The 12,878-nt window shown below is 32.5% G+C and overlaps 1 protein-coding gene across 1 annotated transcript; it reads left to right on the forward strand.

The window, feature by feature from the left end:
* The first annotated feature begins 2,549 nt into the window (after positions 1 to 2,549).
* LOC143058832 (uncharacterized) lies at positions 2,550 to 11,590 on the forward strand. The gene is made up of 4 exons (XM_076232310.1): positions 2,550 to 2,665; positions 5,214 to 5,314; positions 7,462 to 7,569; positions 10,781 to 11,590. Exons 1-4 carry the CDS (start codon positions 2,663 to 2,665, stop codon positions 10,866 to 10,868), a joined length of 300 nt encoding a protein of 99 aa, XP_076088425.1. The 5' UTR covers positions 2,550 to 2,662; the 3' UTR covers positions 10,869 to 11,590.
* Positions 11,591 to 12,878: the final 1,288 nt, after the last annotated feature.

The raw sequence follows: 12,878 nt of genomic DNA on the forward strand, positions 1-12,878 counted from the left end.
AAATGTGTGGCGTGACCCGGTCAACCGACCAAGATGGCCGCCACGGCTAAAAATAGAACATAGGGGTAAAATGCAGTTTTTGGCTTATAACTCAAAAACCAAAGCATTTAGAGCAAATCTGACATGGGGTAAAAATGTTTATCAGGTCAAGATCTATCTGCCCTGAAATTTTCAGATGAATCGGTCAATCGGTTGTTGGGTTGCTGCCCCTGAATTGGTAATTTTGAGGAAATTTTGCTGTTTTTGGTTATTATCTTGAATATTATTATAGATAGAGATAAACTGTAAACAGCAATAATGTTCAGCAAAGTAAGATCTACAAATAAGTCAACATGACCAAAATGGTCAGTTGACCCGTTTAGGAGTTATTGCCCTTTATAGTCAATTTTTAACCATTTTTCGTAAATTAAAGTAATCTTTTACAAAAATCTTCTCCTCTGAAACTACTGGGCCAAATTAATCCAAACTTGGCCACAATCATCTTTGGGGTATCTAGTTTAAAAAATGTGTGGCGTGACCTGGTCAACCAACCAAGATGGCCGCCACGGCTAAAAATAGAACAAAGGGGTAAAATGCAGTTTTTGGCTTATAACTCAAAAACCAAAGCATTTTGAGGAAATCTGACGTGGGATAAAAATGTTTATCAGGTCAAGATCTATCTGCCCTGAAATTTTCAGATGAATCGGTCAATCGGTTGTTGGGTTGCTGCCCCTGAATTGGTAATTTTGAGGAAATTTTGCTGTTTTTGGTTATTATCTTGAATATTATTATAGATAGAGATAAACTGTAAACAGCAATAATGTTCAGCAAAGTAAGATCTACAAATAAGTCAACATGACCAAAATGGTCAGTTGACCCGTTTAGGAGTTATTGCCCTTTATAGTCAATTTTTAACCATTTTTCGTAAATTAAAGTAATCTTTTACAAAAATCTTCTCCTCTGAAACTACTGGGCCAAATTAATCCAAACTTGGCCACAATCATCTTTGGGGTATCTAGTTTAAAAAATGTGTGGCGTGACCTGGTCAACCAACCAAGATGGCCGCCACCGCTAAAAATAGAACATAGGGGTAAAATGCAGTTTTTGGCTTATAACTCAAAAACCAAAGCATTTTGAGGAAATCTGACATGGGATAAAAATGTTTTTCAGGTCAAGATCTATCTGCCCTGAAATTTTCAGATGAATCGGTCAATCGGTTGGGTTGCTGCCCCTGAATTGGTAATTTTGAGGAAATTTTGCTGTTTTTGGTTATTATCTTGAATATTATTATAGATATAGATGAATTGTAAACAGCAATAATGTTCAGCAAAGGAAGATCTACAAATAAGTCAACATGACCAAAATGGTCAGTTGACCCCTTTAGGAGTTATTGCCCTTTATAGTCAATCTTTAACCATTTTTCATAAATCTAAGTAATCTTTTACAAAATCTCCACTGAAACTACTAGGCCACAATCATCTTTGGGGTATCTAGTTTGAAAAATGTGTCCGATGACCTGGCCATTCAACCAAGATGGCCGCCACGGCTAAAAATAGAACATAGGGGTAAAATGCAGTTTTTGGCTTATAACTGAAACCAAAGCATCTAGAGCAAATCTGACAAGAAGTTTAATTGTTAATCAAGTCAATATCTATCTGCCCTGAATTTTTCTGATGAATTGGACAACTGGTTGTTGGGTTGCTGCCCTCCAATTGGTAATTTTTAAAGAAATTTTGCCGTTTTTGGTTATCTTGAATACTATTATAGATAGCGATAAACTGTAAACAGCAATAATGTTCAGCAAAGTAAGATCTGCAAATAAGTCAACATGACCTAAATGGTCAATTGACCCCTTAAGGAGTTATTGCCCTTTATAGTCAATTTTTAACAATTTTCATTAATTTGGTAAATTTATGTAAATTTTTACCAAATATAGTTCTCTGTTACTAATGGGCAAAGTTCATTATAGATATAATTGTAAGAAGCAAAATCGTTCAGTAAAGTAAGAACTTCAAACACATCACCATCACCAAAATACAATTTTGTCATGAATCCATTTGTGTCCTTTGTTTAATATGCACATAGACCAAGGTGAGCGACACAGGCTCTTTAGAGCCTCTAGTTATCAATTTATTCTTTCGTTGTTTATTTATATAATATATTATGTATTGAATTTAATCTTATTATGACATTTTATTATGAAATACAAGATCATAAATCAACTACTGAAAGTTGAAATGTGTTTATTTTTATTCTTATATATTGATATTTTATAATAATTAATTATATTCTTTTAATTTAAAAAGTGATATCTTAATTATAAAATTTATTTTTATTGATACTTTTTTTATCAATTTATTCTTTCGTTGTTTATTATATTTTATGTATTGAATTTAATCTTATTATGACATTTTGTTTCTTTATTTTTTATATTTTTATCTATTTTTATGTTATATATAAGTTATTTAATTTTACTTTTAGTATATTCATGTCTTTGTAAGTTTACGTGGCGTTTATGCTAGGGGCGTTTTGTTCTCTTTTATCTGTATCAGATAAACGCTTCCTTGTGACCTGCATGTGAAGATATTTATTTAAACATTAAAATCACCTGGATCTTTTGATTGTAACTTCCGCTTACGTCACATTTGCACACTTTCTATCGTTTACTGTACACGTCAACAACATGGTAAGTTGGACACAAATTTAAAATTACAGAAAATATACAAATTTTTAGCAACAAGAAATAAATAAATCTGATGCTGTGCATAACAAATAGAGTGCGCATATGATAACCTTGGAAATTTAAGCGTGAAATGACAAATCTGTAAGAATTTTTTGGACAGCAGTTACTTGATCTTTACACCGTCTTTCAGTTACACCGGTGACCATAAATTTTTACTACTGTGCAAACAAAATAAATTGTTACAGATTTTTTGGGATGAAGACTTCACATAATTGATTTAAAGTAGTTTGTGGTCAGCAGCTTGTATGGATACATGAATATGATGGATACAAGTCAAATCGGCATATTGTCGATTTTTACCAGGTGACGAAATGACTACAATTCTACCCCCTAACGATTGTTAAAGGGCCAATGTACACTTGTAGCAGTGGAAATATTTGTTTAAATATTAAAGGACTTACAGCTTCAGTTCCACAGCTAGGCCCAAAGTAGTCAGATTACTCTGACGTCCAATGGCTGTTTTTTGCCAGACAAGCGTCCCATATATCAAAAAGTGGATATTTGCCCACCCAAAATAGATGCACCGCTTCTGGTTCCAACGGACGGCCTTAAAATTGTATAAATAGGGCATCAATCTGTTCAGCATGTTCAGTTTTCATTTATCTCTTCATTTATTGTAAGTTTCACCTACATGTACCTGCCACACTTTACACAAATTTTAAAAAATTACAAGGCAAAAGTTTTGAGTGGGTATGACTTTCAACATTTACATTGTGCAGTGATCTGGACGTTTATTTTTCACTACGGGCCCAGGGCCCCTCAAAAATAAATTCAATGGGCCATTTTTAGAAATAATGGGCCATGTTGTCAAATGAGTGGGCCATTTGAATTGACTTCTGTAAAAAAAAAAGTATCAATATATTTTTGCAAAGAGGTGTTGGTACTTACCTTTATGATTTTAGATAAAATCATGGATATTGTTCCTGTGATTTTGTAATTTCAATTTCAATGAATATACAATAACTTCTTCCAACCCCAACAATATTCAAGTTAACTTTATTTACAATGTTTAAACTGTCACTGTTGCCATGTTCATGTTTTTTTTGTACATTAAATTTGGGTCTTCGTCGATACCTGTAACCATACTTTATTCCATACGTTCCGTATCAGAGGACATTTCAGGCATTTCTTCTGCACTTCTTGTATTATTATAACTTCATCACCGTGACAAGAATAACAGTATAGAGAACCATTAATTCATAGAACAAAAGAACAAATCGCTGAAGTCATGTTTACAAAATGTCAAAACGAGCCAAAGACCAAAAAATGACAAGGACAGTGAGTTGAGCGTCTTTCATGGAGACAAAAACTATGTTCCTAAAAAGTCTTTGTGGTTCTTTAATCGAAATAATCAGTCAGGGGACTTACTGAAATAGGTGATTTTTAAATCACTTATTTGAGTAGCAAAATCATGGTTTTGTCACAAATTGGAATTTTGTATTTTTTTCCAAATTTTAAACACATAGGTTTAAATAATATCTTTTAATTAGTAAAATTAAAAAAAAAAAACATTTTGCTTCTTTTAAGTAGAAAGGTTTCTGCCTTTGATGCTATCATTTAGCTGAAAATTCTATTTTAGTTGAAAAAATGCTATAATAATGGCTTTACATAATGAACTGATACTTTCTTAAAAGATTTTTCCCAGCAGTGGGAGTATTTTTCCTGTGAAGTTCAAGGTTTCATCTTTCAGATTATGTAATAAAATTCTACTGTTCGCGATAAAAATCTCACTGTTCGGGGGTGTTGAAATTAGTAAGGATTATTAAAAGAATGATACTTAAAGAAGTGATTTTTGGGAAGGAAATTGAGGTCTGATACTTAAACAAGTGATTTTTATGTCATTATCCTAGATTCAGTACAAGGTCATCACCTGAAATGACCTGGTCATCCTAGACAACACAGATGTTGGTTCTGATAAGTTTAGAAACATAATTAGTCCCTGGATCATTTGTATTCTATATTTAAAGCTACAGTAAAATTAAATCACTTCTTCTAGTGATTAATTTGTACTACTTAAATAGGTGATTATTAAAGAAAGACAACTCTAATTTCCAACCTTTATGGAAATAATGTTACTTAAATCAGTGATTTAGAAAATCACTTATTTAAGTAAGTCCCCTGACTGATAATAGCAAGCTAAACTAAATGAGATTATTATTAGAGTTCAATCTCGCCTGTACTAGCCAAATTTCACAAATTTAAAGTTGTTTATAAAAAAAATATCATGAATGATGGTTAATTACGTTTTTCTGATTATCAGTTAGACCGCATGGTTCTATTATTACAATAGGAAAACACCCGAGACGTTAAATCACATGGTTCTATAATTATCATAGGGAAACACCTGAGACGTCCCAAAAATATATAGGTGCTCCTTTTATTGGAGGAACATCACACAGTTGTGTACACTTACATGGCGGCACGTGTTGTATATTGTATGTGATGCTCTAAGTTACTGTACATGTATCATTATTTATTTATATATTTATAGCCAGCCCCAGCAAGTTCAACATCAGTAGGAGCAGGACGTAGTCCTTCATCAAAAACAGTATCACCAAGAGCAGGTGGTGGTGGATCTACTACACGACAGAGGTAACATGCTCGCTATGTCATGTACAATGTGCATGTATTCCAAGGTTCTCACTACGAATAAAATTTTGAGAGTTCAGACTCCTGATTATTGCTTAAAACTTCTTAGTTATATTAATCTTAATATCTATACTTTTTGGTGATGATTCAAAATTTCATTTTTGAGTTATTGAGTATTTTGTAAAAAAGGGGGAGGTTTTTTTTACATATCGCCAGGGTTCTCACTAGGAATTTTTCATGGTGAGTCCCAAAAGATTTTTATGAGTCCAGGATGCATGTATTTTTTTGTGTCATAATATAATGAAATATGACGAAATACAACTGAAACGATGCGTGTTGGGTTGGTAGTTTTTATTAAATTAATAAAAATTATGCCCTCTTAATAGTTATTGCTCAAAATATATACATGTAACAGACTTCTAACTGGGTCTATCATATTCTTGATGTTGGGCCACATTGAAAAAAATGTTGGTTTGTGAAAGCCAGAGTTCCATAAAAAAAGATCAGGGCGATAGGTAGGGTTTTAGTTTTTTTTTTTCAATATGAATGGACTATTTCATAATAAACTCAGTTAAAGAACTTGTCTGGTCATTTTTAGTTACCAAAATTTATTAAAAAAAAAAAAAAAAAAATAACTTTACAAATTAACCCCTTCCCCTCTACACCCTTTTCCCAATTAAATAAGTGTAGATTGAATTATATACACCAAGTTTAACTACTTTCATGGCACTACCATATCAGCTGTTTATTTTAAATGTCTATAAATATCCAGACAGAGTTGTCTGTTACTTAGGTGTTTCCCTAAGTATTTTTCCCGCCTAAAATGATCATGTGACATGTTTGTCAACAAAAGAAAACATTTGGTGAAGGAATTCGTTTAATTTCTGGATTTTTCTGGACACATTCTTGTTTAAATTATAAATCTATCAGCTGTCAAAAATATTGATCTACGCATCACATCGATGTTTTGACATCGACTTCCGGTTTAGTTTCTTGTCAAAACAACGGCTCAAAACAATGTCATATCATAAATCTTCTACATGTTCTAGGCAAAATGATGTTTCTGAGACTCAGGAGATACAATCAGGAGGCGTCCCAGGGACTCACGGGTTTAAAAAATGACGGGTCCAGCTCCATTCCCATGCGTCCAGGACGCGTATACTCGTCTTAACGAGAACCCTGCATATCGCGCTGTATCTCAAAAACAATTTATGATTATTGCTTAAAACTATACACGCTTCTTTGTTATATTAATCTAAAGATCTGTATACTTTTTGGTGATGACTCAAAATGTTATTTTTGAGTTATTGAGTGTTTTGTAAAAAAGGGGATGGTTTTTTTTACATGTCGCGCTGTATCTCAAAAACAATTTATGATTATTGCTTGAAACTGTACACACTTCTTTGTTATATTAATCTAAAGATCTGTATACTTTTTGGTTTGATTCAAAATTTTATTTTAGTGATATTTAGTTTTTGGTAAAAAAAAAACAGGGTGGGGCGGGGGGGGGGTGTTTCACATGTCCCGCCGTGTCTCAAAAACAATAAATGGTCATTGCTTAAAACTTTCTCAGAAACTATTGATGATTATTTCATAAAACTTCAACACAAGACGTCGGGCGTATCATGCGCTCATGGCGCAGCTGTTTATTAAACTTTTGTTATAAAATGATGTTAGAGGATATGAAGAGACTCCACCCACAATCAACATACTTTCTTCAGAGTTATTTCAATTTGCATATATATATTAATTAGATATACATGTATAAAAAAAACCAAGACTGATATAAAAAAATAATTTCCTTCCTACATTGCACCCATCCAGCATTTATTACCAAATTTCTCACACATATCATATGAAAGATTTACTAAAATACTTGGGGTAAAATACTTAAATAACCACAATTGTCAAGGATTTTGTCACTTCTCAATAATACATGAAAAGCTTAAGTCTGCTTACAATTACTGAACGCTTCATATAGAACAATAGTCATGATAGTGTTGAATATGCTGATAAAGAAATCATGTTTTCTTCGCATATTTAGATATGAGACTTTTGTCTGTTTTGAGTGTTGGCAGATTTATAAGAATCTTGAAGGGATGTAGACCAAAGAAGTACATGTATTTAAACTAATAATTTTGTTTCCACAGGAAGACCACAAGTTCCTCAGGTAATGCACGTAAATCTGTAGCTGGAGGTGGCAGCAGTAGTGCTGGTATGTGGAGATTCTATACTGAAGATTCACCAGGAATTAAAGTGTAAGTATACAGGAGGGGTTGTACATGTAGCAGTGTTCCAGCTTGAATCTCAGGGCAGAAGGGTGCTACTTGTCTGAAAGGGCACTTTAGCGCAATAACCCAAATTGTAAGGGCACTGTTTGGCAGTGTATTAATAACCTTGAATATATGTATTATATATTGCTAGGCTCAGCTGCAGAACATTACTTGTATTTTAACCTTATTCAGAAATTAATGTGTTCCAAGTGTTGGTTCCAGTAAGATTTTTTTATTATCAAATTATCATACCATGACACAAAGCATATCATTTTAATTGATGTAAATTTATGCAAACTGTGCATTTTGATCAGGAAAAAAATCCTTAGAAAAATTTTTTTTTTATTTTATAATTTATATAACTTAATTATACAAGTCTATAAAAATAAACAAGTAGTTCTGAAAGATGGAGCTAAACAAAATTGAATTTGTTATGTAATTAAATTATTTACATTAAAACTACTTGTTTAGACATATAGTATTTGTGTTATTGAAAGTTACCTAACTTGTAAATTGTTACAAAAAAGTATTAAGAAGTGCACACCAAAGTGCTCCTAAGTAGGGAGTTTTATAAATATAACAGGTGATACAAGAGATGATTATATTATAATGATGCAATAATACATTGCATATATTACAGAAGGTATAAACTCCATTATGGTTAAAAAATAAAAGCATTTGTTAAGTGCTCCTATGTAAGGAGGATTATAATACAAGAAATAAAACAGGAAGTGGTGCAATCTTGTTATGTTCAATCACAAATTTCTTTGGTTCTTCTTTTAATTTCATACTCGTGGTTATAAAAACAAAACGTTTTTACCAATCTACCAATTTACTCAAAACTTAGTCTGCCTTTTAAATTGTTTTAAATTTTCTTTAAAAATATTTTTTTTTATGTGTACATATGCTATGATACGTAAACATTACAAATGGCTAACATGTCAGCATTTTCATTCTGTATTAAATATCTAGTATTTGTTCAATTATCTTAAATCCACTAATTAGCAGTGAACAATCATTAGCAGAGGTGATAAAACTGCCAAAGGCATTAGGTATTTAACTTAATCCTATTGTCAGTTAATTAGTGTTACACAATCACTCCGGTAACAATTTTACCGGAAACGCCAGAAGGCATGAAATTTGTAAAATGTATCTTTTGAAAAGGCAGAGGGGGGCATTCTTTGGCTTTGGAGGGCAGAAGGGCGGGGGTAAGGGCACCAAGGGCGGGGCACCCTTCTATTTAGGGCAGGCGGGAACACTGTGTAGGTTAAAGGGGCCTGGTATGTGGAGATTCTATACTGAAAATTCACCAGGAATTAAAGTGTAAGCATATAGGAGGGGATGTACATGTAGGTTAAAGGGGCCTGGTATGTGGAGAATCTATACTGAAGGTTAAAGGGGCCTTAGTACATGTAGTTCAACCACTGTATCACTATAGAAATATGGAGATGTGGTATATGTATGACCGTGCCAGGGCTGTATAGCCAGTCAAGGTAGTTCAAATCATTTATGATTGCAAATGAGACAACTATCCACCCACGTAAGTTCAGGGTTGGCAAAAACCCGGGTTTTATGAGTATTGCCCAGCCCAGTGGGAAATACTGGGAAAACCCGGGTTTTACTGGGTTTTAGTGGGTAATACTGGGCAATACTGGGTAATATAAAATATTTGTCTAAATTTTAAAGAGGATTCAGTGATAAACACAAATGCAATACATTTAATAAGACATTTATACCCTATTTTGTTTGTTTAGCATTTGTCTAGATTGGCTGTAAATAGAAAGCAAATAAATCATTTTTTTCAAATGAATATAGCTCCTTTTAAGAATTAACAATTACATGTATTAAAGAAACATCACATTTAATAATGTATATGTACTGTCACTAATTATTAAGTAATTATTAAGATTAGAACACAGATTTGTTTATGTAACAATAATCAGTTCTTTCAATTTTATAAGTGTTAATGGCATGACCCTGTAGGGTGTTTATTTAGCAATATGAATGTATAACAATTAAAATTAACAATTCACTTAAACACTGCAATAAAATGCATTTTTCAAAGTTTGGATTATTGAAACAATACTTGGTAATTAAAAGGTATCTTTAAATGTGCAAATCTTGTATTCTGCCTACATATAAAATTAATAGAGAAGAGAATGAAATAAATTTTCTAGAAATGACTGTCAACATGGTCAATGGTTATCTGTATAAAAAGTATATATTTAGCTGTTATACTATGAAACTATAACAAGTCTTTACTATTTTGTGTTAAAATAAGCTTAAAAAATCATATTGCCCAGTAATGCCCACTATTACCCATTTCTGGGAGTATTGCCCAGCCCGGGAATTCCCGGGTGGGTAATACTTTGCCAACCCTGCGTAAGTTCAAATGAAGTAAATGTAACCAGATAGCCTGTCAACACTGCTGTATGTATGGGAAATTGAACCTCTCCTATTGCAGGTGGGTTTGACTCCACTTTAATTGACTTGGATAATCAGTTTTCATTGCAAAGGTCATAGGTTTTATCAAGCTTCCTCGACTAGCTCCACCAAAAAAACTTGCTGCCATGAAATAGAAAAAAGTGGCTTTAATCACATAAATATTCAACCATGCCATATAGTTGTGCAGTGATATTCCTTCGTGGAATAAGTGAGATAGAAGCTGTATCTTGTGGAAGTAATGTGAAAGCTGAAAATTTTATTAGGCTTAACGCTTTAGTTTAGATGTTTACTACATGTAATAATGGGATTTACATTTGATGAAAGTTGTAAAAGATAGATGTGGATAACAAGGTTCTCACTAAGGCAAGTCCATGAGTCTTGGACTCTTGAAAATCTGTCTGGACTCACCAATTTCAAAACTGGTGCGTCCAAATTAAAGATGCATCAAGATTGAAAAAAAAAATATTAACTAAACACACCTATCATTTTAAAGTGGGTTTAAAAGTAATCTGAATTTAATGTGATTGATCGTCTATTAAGTCGTGGAGACTGGCAAAATAAATTATATCGCAATACGATATCTTCTTTTACTGTTGGACTCACCTTCAAAAATCCTTAATGTGCACCATGGGATAGAAAACAACATTTTCTTATAAATTAGATCAGGATAACTGATGATAGATGAAATATATTGTAAATGGAATATATTGAGTTATCTCCCTTTTATTAATGTTTTTGCTTTTCTTTTCAGAGGACCAGTGCCAGTATTAGTGATGAGTTTGATCTTCATTGCTTCAGTCTTCATGTTACATATATGGGGAAAATACACACGAGTATAGACCAATCATAACACATGTTACATCATTATATAACAGGATACATCATTGGTGGAAAAACAGGCTGTGAAAATTTGACCAAAGACAGTTTGTCTGTTCCATTATATTTATTGAATGTGAGAAAATACGTCTTGTTTTGGACATGACATTAAAAAAAGTAATGCAATATTATAGTTTTTTAAAGGCAGGAAATTAATTTTTATTTAACCTGTTTCAATATTGGTACTGTCATTGACTGTTGACCATACAATTGTAAATAAAGATTGTTTGGTGTACTTAATTTTACATCATTATTTGTGAAAGTATATTTTATGACATTTTTTACTTGTATATCATAATTTTAATTTTACGAATAAGCAATTGAAAGATACCAGTCTACATGGTCTAGAAATATAAAAAGCAGCTCATTTATCTCTTGATAATACCACCTTCCATTCCATTTCATTCTGATGTTACCATTTCACTGTCTGTACCATAAGGCAACAGTAATAAGTCAATGAAATATGTGAAATAGTGTTTCAATTTAAAATTTGTTCAATAGTACTTTTGTATTTACAGGTTTGAAATCGGTAATCTCTTAACTTTCTAAGGGAGATAAATCTGATTTGATATTTTGTTATTTATTGAGTTATGTTGTGTATTTCCTTAGTCAAAAACATTTTTGACATTTAATAAAATATGTACAATAACACTGAAAAAAGAAACAATAAAATGAAGAAAACAGATTTTATTATTTTAATTATCAGCATTTATATATATAGTTTAGCATGTAGACTTTGCTTCTATGAGCTGGGTTGTATTGTCTGTCTGTTTATCATTGTCTATTATATTGGGTATACTCTTTTTATACGATCCTAAAAAATTACAACCGCAAAAAAATTTTGCGGTCATATATTGGAATGTTGTCGTTGTCCGAAGACACATTGGGTTTTAGCACTATAACTTTAGTTTAAGAAAATAGAAATCTATGAAATTTAAACACAAGGTTTATGACCACAAAAGGAAGGTTGGGACTGATTTTGGGAGTTTTGGTCCCAACAGTTTAGGAATTAGGGGCCCAAAGGGTTCAAAAATTGAATAATTGGGGTTCTTTGATATTCTGAATCTAACTGTGTATGTAGATTCTTTATTTTTGGTCCCGTCTTCAAATTGGTCTACATTAAGGTCCAAAGGGTCCAAAATTAAACTTAGTTTGATTTTAACAAAAATTATATTTTTGGGGTTCTTTGATATGCTGAATCTAAACATGTACTTAGATTTTTGATTATGGGCCCCCGGCCCAGTTTTAAAGTTGGTCCAAATCCGGGTCCAAAATTAAACTTTGTTTGATTTCAACAAAAATTGAATTCTTGGGGTTCTTTGATATGCTTAATCTAACCATGTATTTAGATTTTGGATATTGGACCTCAATAGATAAATGTCCAATTTAAAATTTTAAAGTTTTTAAGTTTAAGTTCTTAGACCACATTCATTCTGTGTCAGAAACCTATGTTGTGTCAACTATTTAATCACAATCCAAATTCAGAGCTGTATCAAGCTTGAATGTTGTGTCCATACTTGCCCCAACTGTTTAGGGTTCGAACTCTGCGGAGCGTCTGGTTGTGTTTGATGATAACTAAATATTGAATGGAGCTAAATGTTAACCTCAATGAGACAACACCAGCACAACAACAAGAATGTGTCCCCAGTACACGGATGCCCCACTCACACTATCATTTTCTATGTTCAGTGGATCATGAAATTGGGATAAAAACTCTAATTTGGCATTAGATTAGAAAGATCATATCATAGGGAACGTGTACTAAGTTTGAAGTCGATTGGACTTCAACTTCATCAAAAACTACCTTGACCAAAAACTTTAACATGAAGCAGGACAGACAGATGAAGGGACACACAGACCAGAAAACATAATGCCCCCTTTACTATCGTAGGTGGGGTATGAAAATACTTTAAAAGAAAGGAAAATGTTACAAATTATATTTTATGCATCAAGTATCATATAAGAATGTAGAG

This window comes from Mytilus galloprovincialis, chromosome 14 (assembly GCF_965363235.1).
Source record: "Mytilus galloprovincialis chromosome 14, xbMytGall1.hap1.1, whole genome shotgun sequence".
NCBI lineage: Eukaryota > Metazoa > Mollusca > Bivalvia > Mytilida > Mytilidae > Mytilus > Mytilus galloprovincialis.